Source organism: Syngnathus scovelli, chromosome 15 (genome assembly GCF_024217435.2).
Source record: "Syngnathus scovelli strain Florida chromosome 15, RoL_Ssco_1.2, whole genome shotgun sequence".
Lineage (NCBI taxonomy): Eukaryota > Metazoa > Chordata > Actinopteri > Syngnathiformes > Syngnathidae > Syngnathus > Syngnathus scovelli.
In genome coordinates this window covers 2,320,925-2,336,703 of record NC_090861.1, presented here as the reverse complement: position 1 = coordinate 2,336,703, position 15,779 = coordinate 2,320,925, and the positions used below count along the sequence as shown (strand labels likewise).

At 44.8% G+C, this 15,779-nt stretch overlaps 4 protein-coding genes and 1 long non-coding RNA gene across 15 annotated transcripts; 2 read left to right on the top strand and 3 right to left on the bottom strand.

Moving 5' to 3' along the window:
- Positions 1-1,022: 1,022 nt before the first annotated feature.
- Positions 1,023-3,805, top strand: LOC125982574 (interferon regulatory factor 1). 2 transcript variants are annotated; one of them, XM_049743374.1, is made up of 8 exons: positions 1,023-1,184; positions 1,501-1,694; positions 1,764-1,922; positions 2,008-2,039; positions 2,273-2,546; positions 2,676-2,698; positions 2,780-2,906; positions 3,202-3,805. In XM_049743374.1, exons 2-8 carry the CDS (start codon positions 1,508-1,510, stop codon positions 3,372-3,374), a joined length of 975 nt encoding a protein of 324 aa, XP_049599331.1. In that variant the 5' UTR covers positions 1,023-1,184; positions 1,501-1,507; the 3' UTR covers positions 3,375-3,805. The 2 variants fall into 2 exon arrangements, with proteins under 2 accessions (XP_049599331.1, XP_049599333.1); XM_049743376.2 differs by having other exon boundaries at positions 3,164-3,357.
- A 5-nt stretch (positions 3,806-3,810) lies between these two features.
- LOC125982583 (uncharacterized) lies at positions 3,811-7,354 on the bottom strand. Of its 2 annotated transcripts, none has more exons than XR_011088255.1 (2): positions 6,959-7,354; positions 3,811-5,176 (listed from the first exon to the last, which is right to left on the bottom strand). It is a non-coding gene; the product is annotated as an uncharacterized lncRNA (long non-coding RNA). The 2 variants fall into 2 exon arrangements; XR_007486444.1 differs by lacking the exon at positions 6,959-7,354 and adding an exon at positions 5,954-6,226.
- Positions 7,355-7,404: 50 nt separating this feature from the next.
- Positions 7,405-8,564, top strand: rfxap (regulatory factor X-associated protein). The gene is made up of 3 exons (XM_049743377.2): positions 7,405-8,009; positions 8,124-8,234; positions 8,323-8,564. Exons 1-3 carry the CDS (start codon positions 7,587-7,589, stop codon positions 8,428-8,430), a joined length of 642 nt encoding a protein of 213 aa, XP_049599334.1. The 5' UTR covers positions 7,405-7,586; the 3' UTR covers positions 8,431-8,564.
- Positions 8,565-8,627: 63 nt separating this feature from the next.
- On the bottom strand, positions 8,628-12,777 carry smad9 (SMAD family member 9). 9 transcript variants are annotated; one of them, XM_049743361.2, is made up of 12 exons: positions 12,509-12,776; positions 12,184-12,329; positions 11,677-11,815; positions 11,362-11,430; positions 10,936-11,135; positions 10,536-10,794; positions 10,246-10,461; positions 9,911-10,180; positions 9,736-9,843; positions 9,455-9,676; positions 9,096-9,352; positions 8,628-9,010 (listed from the first exon to the last, which is right to left on the bottom strand). In XM_049743361.2, the coding sequence occupies exons 6-12, from the start codon at positions 10,729-10,731 to the stop codon at positions 8,867-8,869; spliced, it is 1,413 nt and encodes a 470-aa protein (XP_049599318.1). In that variant the 5' UTR covers positions 10,732-10,794; positions 10,936-11,135; positions 11,362-11,430; positions 11,677-11,815; positions 12,184-12,329; positions 12,509-12,776; the 3' UTR covers positions 8,628-8,866. The 9 variants fall into 9 exon arrangements, with proteins under 9 accessions (XP_049599318.1, XP_049599321.1, XP_049599316.1 ...); XM_049743364.2 differs by having other exon boundaries at positions 10,936-11,131; XM_049743359.2 differs by having other exon boundaries at positions 11,362-11,427.
- A 649-nt stretch (positions 12,778-13,426) lies between these two features.
- On the bottom strand, positions 13,427-15,659 carry ufm1 (ubiquitin-fold modifier 1). The gene is made up of 6 exons (XM_049743381.2): positions 15,549-15,659; positions 15,389-15,445; positions 15,077-15,134; positions 14,800-14,839; positions 13,770-13,802; positions 13,427-13,691 (listed from the first exon to the last, which is right to left on the bottom strand). Coding segments are annotated over exons 1-6 (279 nt in total). The 5' UTR covers positions 15,551-15,659; the 3' UTR covers positions 13,427-13,602.
- Positions 15,660-15,779: the final 120 nt, after the last annotated feature.

Here is a 15,779-nt window from a genome sequence, read left to right as displayed (position 1 = left end):
CAGACTTGTTTATCCCAAAAGGGAGCTGATAATGATCCTGACAATGCCGAGAACTATGATAAGTAACCTACTTTCATGCAGGTGATACACCCGGGTAATTATTAGAAACACGATTGCTATGATTATGAAACTCGAAGCAAGATTTTCTTTTAAAAAAAATACACACATGCACTATATATATATATATAGTATAGAGATATATCCCATCTCTCTTTCTCTCTCTCTCTCTCTATATATATATATATAGAGAGATATATATATATAGAGATATATATCTATAGATATAGATATATATCTATATATATGGCGGCATTTTTGGGTAGGATAGATTTTAGGCCGATTTTAGAATTATTACACTGAAAGCACAATTTATGAATCAAAATGTACCTAATGGAGTGGCCCCCAATTTCGCACGCGACCTGTCATAAGAATCCTGCACACAACTCTTAGCTGAACCCAACAATGTTAATAATGCACGCTAACAATTCTTAATTAAAACTAATAAACCTTCACATAGCGCCACCACGCCTGACCCTGGCATGGACTTCTTCGTCTCTTCAATCACGTGACTTCAGTGAAACGACAGAGTGGGTCGCTAGTGCGCATGTGTATTACGCTGTAAAAAGTGCTCATTCCCGATGAAACTCATGCGCGTGAAAATAGAAGTTACTGCACAAAAAAAGGATGAATCGTTGCAGGATCACTGGAGAGTTCTTTGTTTGGCACGTTTGGGTGGATTCACACTTGAATTAAGACTTTAGATATGTCAAAATGCGAGAAATGTTGGGTTTAAGACATCAAACTAACGCAGGTGCAAATTTGTCTTTTTGGTCTAGCTGATTCATTCGTTTAAGACACACCTCTGATTTCTAACACCAATCCCGCGAGGAGGGTGAAAAGATTAACGTTTTTCACGCGTTTTATGTAATAAACGCGATGTAATTCCGCAATTTAGGTGCAAGAGGGTGGACACTTTTTGCAGTCACGCGGGGATTCCCAGCCTCCGAGCTCGTATAAAAAGGGGAGTAGCGCGCTCTTGTTGGGAGTAGTACTTTTACGCTCTAGATAAGAAGAACAAAAAAGTACAGGAGAAAAAACCTCAAGAGGAAAATTAAAAAACACTTTTCCAATTGGGATTATATGCTCCGCTTTTTCCGTTTTCACCGTTGATCACAAGAGAGCTTGTAAGTGGCAGCGTTATATTGAATTGATTCTTATTTATATGCATTTAAAAAAAAAAAAAAAAAAAGGTGATCTGACGAATGCACCCTCTTCGCGCGCTTTAAAGTGTTTACAATCTGCTGCTTAGACGAAATAAATTCTAAATGAGCGCTTTATTAAGACTATCGGATCTGTTGTGCACGTTGTGACCGTGACCTGCCGGTGCACTCTCACAATGACGAGCGAGCCACAAGAGGATGTGGGGGATCTCGCCGCTGTACGCGCAGCTTATACCATAGAAATAAAAATTGAAATCATTCTTCTGGGTGGTTTTTCTAGGTTCAACATGCCGGTGTCTAGAATGAAGATGCGTCCGTGGCTGGAGAAAATGATCGAGTCTGGAAGCATCGAAGGTCTGGCCTGGATTGATGCGGAGAAGACCATGTTCTCCATTCCTTGGAAGCACGCAGCTCACCGCGGCTGGGACAAGGCCAAGGACGCTAGCCTGTTTAAGATGTGGGCCATCCACACAGGTGAGCCGAGACCCGCCGCCACACGTGGAACGTTACGCCGGACCGTGGCTAAAAAAAACTCCTTTGCAGGGAAATACAATGAGGGTGGTAGCGACGCCAAGACCTGGAAAGCCAACTTCCGTTGCGCCATGAACTCGTTGCCTGACATTGAGGAGGTGAAGAACAAGAGCATCAATAAGGGCCAGTTGGCCATGCGAGTCTTTCGGATGCTGCCCCCGAAACAGAAAGGTGGGTCCGTTTGACAGCAACCCCCTCAGCTTGCTTTTCCGACTGAGCCAGAATTAAAATGTCAACTCTTTTGTTCCCCTTGCAGCCAAACAACACAAAGCAAAGTCCAGGAAGCAGGTAAATGCTCTCTCCAATTTTTTATGAGCCATATTTTATAACGCGTGAGCAAACACAATGCGGTGTTGCCCTCAGTTTCTGTTTTCAATGCGACACCTTTTTGATTCAAGGTCCAAAATTGCCCCTGAGACAACACCGTAGTTCTAGCTAGCACGGACCTACCCAAGTTCCAGATCAGAATAGGGTCCAAGTTATTTGCAGACTTGGATCTCACCGCAGATTCCTTCTCGCAGGTCAAAATGGCGGAAGAGGACACAGACTACAGCGATACCCAGTCGCCGCCCGACTTGTCTCGGCTGCACGACGACCGGGAGTTCACTCAGGAGAACATAGTGGACAGCACAATGCGCATGGACTCGCAAGGCGACGAGTCGCGGACAAGGAGTGTGTCGGATGACCTGCAGCCATGGAGGACTTCCTTTGGTGATATTCCTCCGTTTGGATTGGGGAACGACCTGTCCTTCGGCTTCGAACACCGATTCCAAGTTTCGCCCGAGCGTAGCCCTGGTAAGACCACCGCACACTCAGTATCGTTGTTGCTTTTGGTTCTATTTTTGGCCAGAATGTTGAAAACTAGAACTATATTCTCATTGCATCTTCTCTTTTTCTCTCTCTTCCGTCCCGCTCGTCCTCCAGAGTTCGAAAACGAAATCGTGGAGGTGAGCAACGTTTCATCAAACGATGTCCAGCCACAGATAAACAATGCAAGAATACTAAACTCCTTTTTTTTTTGTCTTTAGATTTGCCAGCAACTGGAAAGAGACGAACAATTCCTCAAGAACAGTTCCTCAAGAACAATTCCTCAATGCAGCAAGACACTCCTGAGCCCGGGCACCAGTCCGGGAAGCCAGTGGAGCGATTCTTCAGGTAAACAGAGCTTGCCAGCCCTATTCTTTTCCAACATGCATTTAGCGATTCACTCCAGTGTCCAAAGTTTTTTTGATGAGGAGCTGCTGTTGGCCACGGCTCACACTCACACTCTACCAGGTTGCGCTATTTTTATTAAGCGGGTGAATGGAGCTTCACCCGATTGAATGAAACCAGGATTGTGGTCCTCAAGGGGGTTTACTTTAGAAATTTTAGTCTCTGAGCTCGACATTTGTGGTTATAATGTGTCATTCAAGGTCCTGACTGTGCGCCCCGCTCCCTCTTGTTTGAACAGCCGAGGACGTAGACGAACATTCGCTGCACCCTCAGTACATCACGCTCAACTCAGACATCAACTTGCTGCCGCTGGCGGTGGATGAGTCCTGGAGCAACTTCGGCGGCTTCCATTCTGGACTGAACGGTGGTCATTCATTGGACTTTTTAAGCCTCTCGACGTTAATGATGTGATCACCCCTCATCCTGCTCTGACTCTTACCCACTGGTGTGCAATCAGGAAGTGATTTGTAAAAAATAGAATTTTAGGCCCACAGCGTCTCTGATGGCCAAAAACGTTCTCGTTCTCCTTGTTCCTGAAACACACAGCTCTTTGGTTTTCATACTGGTTGCAGCTATAACGATTATCGTCATGGGCAACGTCTGAAGGAATTTTGACATGAAGGGACTAATACTTTCATTCCCCCTCCGTTTCTGAGCAAGGAGTCAGTCCTTCCATCCATCCTTCCATCCATCCATCCGCAGAGAAGATTTCTCTAAATTGTACAGGGGATAAAAATGTCATCTGTTTCGTTGTGAGCATGATAACCAACAATCCCAAACACTTGTAAGTGTACATGTAAATATTTGTCTGTTGTATTTTTTCTAATAAAAACAAAAACGTACGGAGTGCATTTTTACCATTTATTTATAAAAAAAAAAATGAAAAGATATGCTTTAGAATGAGTGAGAAGCCAAAATGAAATCATTTTATTCGCCGCCAACATTTACTTCATTGCACTTGCAACTAACAATTATTTTAATAATTGAATAACCAGTAGATTTATTTTATTTTTTTATTAGTAGGAGAAATATTCTTATTAACAGAAGTGACTTAACATCATAATAATGTATTTAATACTTTGTGAACTGTAAACTCCATTACTGCCCTAATTGGGTGACTAATTAGTGTACATGCATTTACAAGTCTAAAAAGAGAGAAGTGACAAAGAAGAGCAATGTGTTTGGTGCTTTCCACACAGAACTGTAAACATGATCACATCAGACCGCTTCTCTGTTTTTTTTCTAAACTATTGTGAAATGTTTGAATTCCAGCGCAAAAAAAAAAAAAAAAAATCCCCTCCTCCCACTCCCACTCAACATAGTCCTGGCATTTCCTGGTGTTGGACCGATAATGCCAACCATATAAGATTTTATCCCAGTTCATAAGAACTTTGTTCCGGATGTATTCCAGAGTAAGACAGTCTATAGATTTTTTTTTTTCCATTTTAGTTTTTTTTTTTGTGTTAGTATTCATTACATACAATAACTTTGGCTGTCCAATATCGAAGCCTCAGCTACTTACAAAAAAAAAATCACAACTCTGAGTTGGATTGAATGTCAATTTATTAAAAGGCCAAGTATTTCTAATTTGTTAGCATTAGCATAAACGGACAAAAGTGTTTTGTCATCATAATAAACTGAAGTAGGGTCACCCATATCTCAAGGCTCCACTTTCCTTTCAAATTGGCAACAAGGCAACCTTGTGTGCTGCAATGTTTTCTTTTTAGGAATTTTCAACATGGGTTGTTTGTCCTCCTTTGTCGGACATAAAGGCTGCAAAATGTTGACACGTGTTATGCTAATGCCCAAAAATGATTGCCACCTGACTTTAACAGAATCTGCATGGAATTTTTATTTTAAAAAATGGCTGAATGGATAGAAATTTTAGGGCTTGGATGAGTTCCAGTGGAAAACTACACCAGCGAGAATCCTGGCATAATTTGGCCCACTTTCATAACGGCTGTGTTGAGGGCAGACACACCCAAACCCTTTACAAAGACCAAAGAAGAGTACCTGCGGCCAATCAGGTGTTGACGCTCTTTAAATAGCAACGTGCTCAGCGTTGGTGCCAACTTTTGACGAGGGAGCGTCTTGACGCTATGTGGGTATGAGTGCTGAGCACGGTCACGTGCTTTACAGGAAAACGTCAAAGTAGAAAAAGACACGCTGCCCCCTGGCTAGGATGCACCTCCCATGGGAAAAACATCCTGCACCTATAACAAAACAGATGTGCAGTTTATTCATTGACACTTTCCATCAATTTATTCATGAACATGACCTTATGAGAGAAATCAGATGCATGTTTATAGTGGATAAAGAGAGAGAGAGGGAAAGGCATGGGAAGGAGGAGTGACAGAAAGTCAGGTGGTTTCGCAGAACAGCCCAAGCAGGCGCATAGGACAGGAAAGATGGAAGGCAGCAAACACATGCAATCGTCTGGGGTTGAATGTAAATATAAAAAAAAACAACCGCTTGGGGTTTTTTCTTCTGTTATTTGCTTCCTTCCGGAGGAGGTGAGCCTGTCTTGGTGCATCATTGCTTACAAATATGAAAAGAAAGTTTAAGGGGCTCCTAGCTGGCTTAGTTTGGAGAATGCTTGACGATTAACTCAGGAATGCCTACGTCAACATAAATAATCGGTTCAGTTGAAGGGAGGGAGAGGAAAAAAAAAACATAACGGCTTTGTTTAGGATAATGTTCGTGCATCTAATTATACGGATGTCACTGCGGTTATTCCAGGAAGTTAACTGTTCGCACGGTTGACAGCCAGCACACGCACACGCACAGACACGCGCGCACTCCCACACAATAATGCAGTGGGCGGACTTTCGACCCCCCCCCCCCCCCCCCCCCCTACCCACACAAAATAAAGTCTGCATTAATTACAGTAAACGTCAACTGGGAGTGGCAATAAAAACCTTGACGCTTCATTTTGGAGGACTTGCGGGGGCGTGGGGGGTCAGGAGGGGGTCATATCCGGGATTGCAAACCTGTTTGAGGCACGAAATATGCTCCGGAATGGAATCCCACCGGGCAATCAAGACGGTGCATGCCAGCAGTCACGAACAGTTACAACGAAACGTTTTTCTTATAGAGAAGACGGACTGCAACCTGAACAACCAGTTCACCTGCGCCACTATATAGATATATTTTTTTAGCATGCCATTATTCAATGATCATATCTAAAGTAAAGCGACGTGCAAGGTTCAGGCTGCATGCTGTCTGGTTTAAGAGAAGTCACATGACTTACGAGAGACAACAACTCTGTTGGCCAGCAGGGGCGCCTGGTTGCAGGATTGCCAAAGCCATTTCCAAAGAAATGCTTCCCTAGTCTGGAAATCGGCTCACATTTGCCACCAAACTGGTTTTTATTCATCCTGGCTTTAGACTCAACAAAGCTTGTTAAGCCATTCAATTCATTTCAAAGTATAACATGGTCTTTACAAAGATTTTGTATTGGGTTGTCATTTGACATAAATGGGACAATGTTTATTATTTTAATCTAGCATACGGGTCACATCCACCTGCAGCCTTCTCGCCTGAATGACTTCTGGGAATGTTTGCGTGACCAAATTGAGCCGCAAATTAAAAACGTGAAAAATAAGTTTTTGTTTTGTTTACGTTTAACAGCCTTCCTTTTTCGACTAGTCATGTAAAACAAAATGTGAAATCAAGTTGTAATGAGTGTGCTGTACTTGACGAAATAAACAAAATCAAATCAAGATTCAGAGCGCTCACAATGAGTCAGATCATCATGGGAGGTCATGAACGACACTTATTCCCATTCCTTTTGGATTAGCTAGGACAGACGTTATCTTTTTCCCGTACTCTGGCGCCATCTAACGGTTTATTACAGCAATTTAACAACTGAACGGTCAAGCAAAAACGGGCAGATTGATTGATAACACTACTGCACTGTTCCACTCTCCCACATAAATAAACACTTGCAGTTTGTTTTTAACGTAATGTTGAAATTAATTAGTGGAAGAACTCACCTGGAATCTGGTCACGTGCTCAAAATGTAGGTTAAAAAAATAGCAATAAATATTTTAACTGAGACTGCAAGAACTTATCTGGCAGAAGACTGCCAAATTTCAAAATTTAACACTTCCCTTTCCCTAGAAATGGACGGTCAGTTTGCCGGTGGTGCACTTTGACCTCGGGTCAAACATGGCCGTGTCACACCCTCAACTTGCCAGCAAACGTGATGAATATTTGCCCAAAGGTGTGCTGGAGGTCAATTTTGTTAAAAAAAAAAGGCTTATAAAACCCAAGTCGGCGTGTTTTGAGTCTGGCTTGTCAGGCTACCATTGATGGCCAATATAACCCACAATTCATTGGGGGTTTGCCCAAATCGCGGGAAGCTAAGGGCGATCAGTAAAATTCTCATTCCCTACTTGATCCACTAGAGGGCACGCTAGCGCACGAAGCCAATTGAGGCGAAGAAAACAATACGAAGAAGAGCTGTTACTTCACACAACAAACACGTCCCTGTTTTATGACGTCATATTTACGCATAGCATCCTAATGTTTCGACTGTTTTGTTGAAATAATCACGTGAAATATGGCATATCGTTGCTAACGAAGACAATTTTGAGGTGGACGTTAGCGTGTTTTTTTAAGATGAGCGATGACGAGGCTTCAGTCCGCACGGACGCCTCCAAGGCCATCCTGCTCACCAAGGACGGCCAGCGCTACATCGTGGGTGACAGCCGCTCGGTGGACAGCCGCGACGTGATCACCCTCATCCCCATGGAGGCCGCCGACCTCATGGACCTGGACGACGCCGACGAGGAGAGTGACGTGCACGACGCGTCCGACCCGCGGGACGGCGCCGCCAGCCCGGAGGAGCTGAACGACGACGACGCGTCGGAGGGCGACGGCGCCGCGCCCAAGCAGTGCACCTACGACGGCTGCACCGAAACCACTACGCAGGTGGCCAAGCAGCGCAAGCCCTGGATGTGCAAGAAGCACCGCAACAAGATGTACAAGGACAAGTACAAGAAGAAGAAGAGCGACCAGGCCATGTCTACCAACAAAATTGACGTAAGGGCTCCACAAAACACAAAATAATGATTCATTAGCATCCAGTTTGTTGCTTGCGTCTTAATTATTTCTGGACTCTTCCTATGTGGGACAAATATCTTGTTTTGGGTTCAGGACAACTGTGAGGAACGTCCCGTGTCTGTCAACAAGCAGCGTCTGGGGGCAATGGGAGACCGGCCGGCCAGACCCTCTCTCATCGAGCAGGTGCTCAACCAAAAAAGGCTGGTAAGTAACTTATCTACGGAAACGTATTTGAACACACACAAATATTTAGTATGTATAAAATAAAGTTGTGTTATGCTGATGTCCCCAGTCACTGCTGAGGAGTCCTGAGGTGATCCACTTCCTGCAGCAGCAGCAGCACATCCTGGCGGTGCAGAGTCGAAGCCTGACGTTGCAGCACAACTTCAGCGGATGCTGACCAGCCGCTTACACTCCACTTAATTATTTATTTATTATTATCTTTGCAGTTTGTTGGTGTTTTTGTTTAAAAAAGAAAAAAGGATGATTCTGGTCACAAGCCACACCGAGTGAAATAAAAAAATATTTAAACTAGTGAAACATCTCTATTTGCATCGTGCCGATTTGTGTATGTATCTATCCTAATAGCATAATCTGTAAAAAAAAAAAAAGTTTAATGGAAGTACAAGCAAACATTGGTCAGTACATTAAAATAATAAAGGACAAATCACACAGGAAGCGTTGCCTGGTGTAGAAGTGCCGCGGGAATACGCAAGAAAACACAAAGCTATCAAGAAGCCAAATAAAAGTCAGTCTCTCAGTAAACAAGGACCATCATCCTGGAAGCTTCTGGAGACGCCGCGCTGTCATCCTTCCAAACTTCAACCGTCTGCTTACTACGACACGGATGAGATAGGGTTGTGTGGGGAACCCATTTGGGTGAGCACCTTGTCCAGCCATTGCAGTGGCCCATGTAGGTGCACTTCAATCCAGCAGGGGGTGCTGGTCACATCCTGGCGGTGGTACTCGGCCCCCCAACCCTGGAATGAAACAGCGCAATAGGAGATCACCTCAAGACGATCTTCCATGGGAACTGGAAGCTCATCTGGCTTTTTACGTCATCACCTTGACAAAGCTCATCCGGATGGTGCACATCTTGGTGAGCTCGTAGACCACCTCGAAGCCGTGGTTGACCGACTGTGCGAGCAGCTGCGCGAAAAGCTGGTTGTTGAAGATTTTCAAGCTGCAGCCGCTGGGGATCTTGCAAACGGTGGTGGCGTGGAAGCCGTGCTGGAAGTTGCAGTTGCGGCTCTGCACGAACACGCTGCTGTCGCTCAAGCACTCGGCGTACACCTCGCCGCCCACGTAGTACAAGTGCAAGCCTTAAAAAAGGAAATAATCATTTTTACGCAATCATTTTACATGAAAATTATTATTATTACAGTCTGGTAAAAAAAAAAAAAAAAAACTGCAACGAAAATGACCTTTTCCGATGTGTCGGCGCGTGTGCTCGATGGTGGAGTTGCGGTTGACATTGGACAGCAGGCCGAGGCAGAAGCGGTTCTTATTGTTGGACGGGTCAGTGAAGCCGTCCACCAGCACGCTGCGCGAGGACGCGTGGAACGTCTCGCCCACCCGGTTGTTCAGCTCGTAGTAGGCGATGGAGCACCAGTACTCGGGCTCCTCGTAGCACACTGGACGTAAATCTGGAAGAGGACGGCAAGAGTCAGCGAGGAACTCCTTCGGTAGAACAAGCTGAACTTGCCTCTATGTGGAGCGGAGAAGGTGAGCTTGGTGACTTCTGTGGCATTGCAGGGCTTCACGTCCTCCTGGGGGCTCGACTCCATCATGCTGTACGGTGGCGGGGGAGTCTCTGATGTAAAAAGAAAAACATTTGGCGTTCTGCCGCAGCTCGTTTACTCAGCCGACTGATGTCGGACCTGCAATTTGGTAGGGGCTACCCGGCTCGTTGGGGCTGCAGGGTGAGTCGGGGTAACCCTGCGATACGGGCGAGCGTCCGTGAGACGAGGAGGACGGCGACGCCGACGTGAAGGAGGACGAGGAGCCCGGCAGCGGCGGGAAGGACTCCGGGTAGGCGGCGTTCTGCGGCATCAGGGTATCATTGTGCAACGAGGCGTTGCGGAACTTGGCGAGCAGGCTGTGCTCCGGGTTGAACTCGCTGTGGCGTGGCACCAAGACGGGCGGCAGCACTGGATGAAGAGGAAAACCTCAAATTGACTTCCTGTTTTGGATCCTGCAGGATTCTCGGACTTACCTGGTGTTTCCACGCGACGGTAGTGGTACGGATTGACGCAGATGTCCTTCTGCTTGGAGCCGAAGGGGAACTCGCAGCAGTCGAGCGCCTTGAGCTCGTGGTGCGACTGCAGGTCCGGCCAGCGCCATACGCGACAGTAGATGACGTGCGGCAGGCCCTTGCGGTGCGACACCTGCAGCCTCCCATCGAGTGAGCGAGGGATGGTCACGCACTTGCCTGATGATTGGAACGCCGAGTCATCAACATTTTCCCGATTGGATTTCATCAGCTGCTATAAAGCGTCCACTCACTGGGCTGTCCGGGGCAGCTGAGAGCTCGCTCCAGCTCCTCCATGGCTCCTTTTTTCTTCTTGAGCTTCTTGACCAGGGAGTCCACAGCTTTCTCAGCCCACTTCTCCTCTTCGTCACCCTGCTTCCAGCCAAGCAGACGCTTGACCGCCGGGCTGGTAAAGGAGAAGAGTGACGTGATGGACGTGGATGAGTTCATGGTCACTTTTTTTCTCCCGATGCTCAGAATCGAGATGATGAGCCTGGTCTAGGTTTGCTGCATCTGTTGAGAGAAGCGAGATGATGACACTTTTTTTTAGCTACTTATTATCATGCAAGTGTCAAACAAATTAACAACTGTTGACTTGTCAGATAATACGCACTTGCCACATTGACAAATTGTTAACAGAATATAAACACTCACCCTTTTAACCTGCGCCTAATCTAGTGCTGAAAAGTGCTCAGGTGATTCCGTCAAGTCCTGTCAAGAGAGGTGAGAAGATGCTGATGATGAGGAGGAAGGCTTTTCCAGGCAGAAGGAGGAGGAGGAGGGGGAGGAGGCAGAGAAAGGTCCTCTTGTGGCGCTTCTCTTTCTCTCGTGAAGACGCCCAGGAGCCAAACTGTCTGGGCAGAACACATCACAGGACAGAAGGAGGGATTTGTGTCTGTGTGTTTGTGTTTATTTTCTGTATCTCCATACATCATCATCAGGAGTGAGCAGGTCCATACTTAACATGACTTAAAAAAAAAAAAAAAGAGCAAAGTATAGCCGAGTAAGTACACATTCACATGCAAGTGCTTTATGGAAAGCCGGCGTCACACAGTCTGCCGGCTCAGATAGTCCAATTACCTAATGCTTTATCACCAGCCCCCCCCCTAACCCTCCTCTTCTTCTTCTTCTTCCTCCTCACGCCCACTCCTCGGCAAAAAGTAAACAAGATTCCGTTTATTACAACTGAACGCAACGCACACAAACGTGTCATTCAGGCACATTTAATTAGAAATTATTCAAACGATTTGAGACAAAAATGGTCTTTATTCAAAGCTAAAAAACAAGTGACATTAAATGCAAAAGTTTCTAAAGGGACTATTTAACGGTCTACAACTTTAAATGATTAAAATGCAGATAATAAGTAGCAACAGAATATTAATAATAAGGTCTCACCTACACGTTAGTGGTAGTATTTGTAGTAGTAAGTAGTCCACGCGGTGCGTCGCGACTGAAGTCAGTGAAGGTGCACGTTTGCATTGTGGAAGCACACTTGAGTGGAGGGCATCCGTTGTCAGGGTTTCAAAATAAAAGTCTTTGGGGGAAAAAAAATTTGCTAAGTGAGCTAAGCAGAGCCGGAGTGTCCGCACATATGAGCATAAGCTGTTAACAGTGTTATAAATATTCGCTTTGGACAATACTGTTAAAACAAATTTATAAGCTACAGCTAAATTACCCTGTCAAGGTCACGGAGCATTTTAGGGTCATCTTGGGCATTCACCCTAAAGTCGAAAAAACTCATAAAAACTAGATGGTTAACACATTAAAGTTGTTTTATGCCTTGAACTTCTGACTTATACTCTCTCATCTATCAAAATAAAAACCCAAACTAAAACTTGACTGGGCAAGCGATTATTGTGAAGGGCAAACGGAACCGGTTGCTGTGGCAAGTCGTCCACTTACCGCCGCAGGTCCGAGGCGGGCCGGCCCGCTGGAGTCTGCTGGGTTCCTGCAGGCTCCAAATCGGAGCGCCACACAGCAGCCACGGCGGCGTCAGGCTGGCTGGAACCGCAGCGCCGGCGCTGCAGATCCCTCCGCCGTCTTCCCACCTGACAAGCATGTTTTAAAGCGTACGCTTCAAGTCCGTGAACGCATCACGGTTTCATTTGAACCCAAATGGATAACGCAAACAAATTCAACTTAAAACACAGCGCATTGACACGTTAAAAACTACAAGAACGTTGATCTTAGGTATTATATCATTTGTAGTTTCATGTCATTTCATTACCTTGAGGTGGTAGGCGGAGGGATACTGCTGGCCGTGCTGCGGTTTGGTCCGGTTAATGACGCAAGCCTGGCTGGCGACGCTCAGTCTGCAAGTTTGACATTTTCGCAGTTTACAGCAACTGCCGCGAAACGTCACCGCCGCCGCCACTACCACCACCACCGCCAGGAGGAGGGGAAAGCATTGCATCTCCTTTTGTTTTGCACAGCGGTTCGTCTGGTGTGGCAGCGGAGGGGAGGGAGCGTCCGCCGGCGTCGACGCAGCGAAAAGGCTGCGCTGCGAGCTGAATCAAAGTTGAAGATACTTGATCAACTGAATCAATAAATACTTTCACTTAACAGCAATATCAAATGCCCACTTTACAGGTCTACTGAAAATAGAATTTCCATTTATTATTCCATGTTAAATCCAGGAAAATAGTTACTGTGGGAATCAGTCCGTAGAACTGTCTAAGTGTCACTACCACTTTTGCCCAAGTTCCATAGAACACACGTTTATGTCTGTTAATGGGAGTTGGGCACAGAACTGTCAGTTTCCACAACATTTGGTATCCATAGAAATGTGCACCTGTTGATTTTTGATGGAAAATATTGAAACAGAAAAAAAAACAACCAATGCTCATATGATAGTCGGAGTGTGCACTGAGATTTGCACCTGCTAAAATACTTTACCTTTTCTGAACCACACAAAAAAAAAAATCCTTATAATTTCAATGATGAGTCTGAGTCAAAATTGTCTGTGGTACAATGTATGTATTTTTAATTTTCATGAGTGGACCTCAAAAGTACCACCTCTACTCTTTTTTTAGGCCCTGGTAAATTACCCTGGGACCGAGCGTGGACAACACACTAAAATTCCAGGTTGAGGTTCTTATTGCAATCAGAATGCCAAAATATGGTCCAAAAAGTAAGGTGTGGCGTGTTACGCTGAGTGACTGTCATTTTATTGTTATCCATAAACATTATAAAATTCTGTTAACATCCACTTACTGTGGCGATGCCAAGCTGGCAGCATGCGGTGTGTCATTACGAGTGTACACCTACACACAAACACACACGGTCAAGCGGGACATAAATAGGACGCGAGGCAAGGTCTGGTCACGGTCTTCTCGGTGGAGACAAGCGGCGTCCCACGCGATCTCTGGGGATGATGCGCAGCTCTGAGCCATGCTTCAGGAACACGTTGCCTGCAAGCAGGACAAAATGTGAGGGAGGCCATTTTTATTTGGTACATAATTGACAACTGAACAAACATTGCAGCTCACCTGCTGTCTGTGCAGGGTTGATTCCGATCCCATCTGCAAGGGGAACACCATGGAGCAAGATTACACACACCATGACCTAACAACTCATGCTGTAACAGTGTACTTGCACCACCTAGCGGTCAATTTGTAAATTACATGTGTGGCAAAAACAGCATAAATCAGCAATTCATAAATCAGAATACAACAATAATGCAAAGAAATCTACAGCTGTATTATTTGGAATTAAATCCATGTAATGGAATCAAATACGCTTATGTACAACTGTAGCCTTTCAATTTAAAAATTCCATTTAGCTATGAAGGAATGGGGTTAAAAAACAAAAATACCTGCCTAGCTACAAAAACACATATGCTCCCCCCTCATTGAATAAATTAAATAAGCAGACAAGTTTATTCACAAGGAAATGTTTTGCCTAACAATGAGAAGATATGGTTGGAAGCATGATGAAACTAAGCATGTGACAAAGTAAGCAAGTACATGGAGTGTCAAAAGAGTAAACAAACAAATGCATGCTAAGTGGTGAGCGAGAACTTTGCATAGTCAGGGAACATTAACGAATTGATGACGTCATACCCAAAACTAGTGGGTGTATGTGCAAGAACGGAGAAAAAGGTACACTTGGAGATAAAACCAGCAGAGGTGCCAGAGGGAGAACGCCAGGAGGAAAACAGCCAAGAAGCCGACCAAAGGTGATCGCCAAGGTCGAAAGACGGGACGGAAAAAAACAGCCCCCACGCACATCAAATCGCTCATAATCAGCACCGAAGCCCACGGAACCAGCTCTCACCGAAACAGCAACAATATCAGCTGCTGTGTAAGTTGAAATTTTGTTTCAGTGTCTTAGTATTTTCCTAAAACTGAAGAAATAAAACGAACACGCAGTGAGTGAATTGGATCGCAGGTGATTGGCTTCCCAAATTGTGAACCAAACCCAACAGCTACATTAAGGTATCGGCTTGAATGATTTGGCTGTAGCGCCGGCACTCCCAAAAAGTTCAATATCACATCAGATCAAGATGTGAAGACTCACCATTGGTGATGATGGCGCTGGTGGCTGGCGGCACTTTAAACTGCAAATAAGGCCACAGTTGGTTAAAATACACACAGACTTTTCCCATGCCACACAATTTAAAGGTAAACAACAGTTGTCAATGGGAATATATTCTTTGCGCTCTGTGGAGACAAATGTTACTGGAGCTTAGTTGGGGACCTTCTCTACCTTTTCAAATCCAGCAGATTCTTTTTGATGAACAATTGCGAGAGGGGCTGAAAGATTCTGATGGCCACTCTTCAATTAGTTGTCTTACCTCTTCGGCGGCGAACTTCAAAACTGCTGTGAATGGCGTGCTCTCTGGGACACTTAATCTATTTAAAACAGATACCACACACATTTCAATTGGCAATTGATTAGTCTTTACGTAAACCTTATTATAGGAAACCTGACTTAATTGTTCGAAATTGCATCACTGTATCAAGAGTGCCTGCCTAAGCGACGAGCTGCATTGATGTAAACTCAAACAACCTCTTTAGAGTAAAACAAGTAGAGAAATGAAACTAAACATTAGAACAGAAATTGTTAAAATCACATTTCAGATCGATTTTAGCTGTCAAGTACTCACACTTTGAACGGGAGCCGGGGGTCCGAAGTCAACGTGATTTTAAACGTTACTTTAGACCTGGACAAGTGAACAATAATAGCTCAGTTATCACCTCCGCTTTAAACAGGTATTTTGATAAATATTCAGAAGGAATGTCAAAGGTAAAAGAGTAATAACATACATTTTTCCAGACGAGACGACTCGACTTATGAGCTGTTTACACACACCCGGAAGTCCAGAAGGACCCCACTATGTACACGTCATCGATTTAGGTGAATTGTGTACTTTCTGTTTATTAATGTGCGCCTTAGCTGTTTTACAGAAATTAAGTGGTTTTATCGAAATAAGAAAATGTATTATTTTCACATACGTTGACAAGGAATAAAAAAAAAACAGAAAGTGATTGTGAGTA

Bases quoted from the DNA above. Each gene is read 5' to 3' on its own strand.
- LOC125982574 (XM_049743374.1), top strand. From the start codon at position 1,508: ATGCCGGTGTCTAGAATGAAGATGCGTCCGTGGCTGGAGAAAATGATC. The intron at 1,695-1,763 runs GTGAGCCGAGAC...ACTCCTTTGCAG, and splicing joins GATGTGGGCCATCCACACAG to GGAAATACAATGAGGGTGGT. The intron at 2,907-3,201 runs GTAAACAGAGCT...TTGTTTGAACAG, and splicing joins CCAGTGGAGCGATTCTTCAG to CCGAGGACGTAGACGAACAT.
- rfxap (XM_049743377.2), top strand. From the start codon at position 7,587: ATGAGCGATGACGAGGCTTCAGTCCGCACGGACGCCTCCAAGGCCATC. The intron at 8,010-8,123 runs GTAAGGGCTCCA...TTTTGGGTTCAG, and splicing joins TGTCTACCAACAAAATTGAC to GACAACTGTGAGGAACGTCC. The intron at 8,235-8,322 runs GTAAGTAACTTA...TGATGTCCCCAG, and splicing joins TGCTCAACCAAAAAAGGCTG to TCACTGCTGAGGAGTCCTGA.
- smad9 (XM_049743367.2), bottom strand. From the start codon at position 10,731: ATGAACTCATCCACGTCCATCACGTCACTCTTCTCCTTTACCAGCCCG. The intron at 9,844-9,910 runs GTCCGACATCAG...TTTTTACATCAG, and splicing joins TAGCCCCTACCAAATTGCAG to AGACTCCCCCGCCACCGTAC. The intron at 9,011-9,095 runs GTGATGACGTAA...GTTTCATTCCAG, and splicing joins TCCGGATGAGCTTTGTCAAG to GGTTGGGGGGCCGAGTACCA.
- ufm1 (XM_049743381.2), bottom strand. The intron at 15,135-15,388 runs GTGAGTACTTGA...TGTTTTAAATAG, and splicing joins CCCCGGCTCCCGTTCAAAGT to ATTAAGTGTCCCAGAGAGCA. The intron at 13,692-13,769 runs GTGAGCTGCAAT...TCCTGCTTGCAG, and splicing joins CAACCCTGCACAGACAGCAG to GCAACGTGTTCCTGAAGCAT.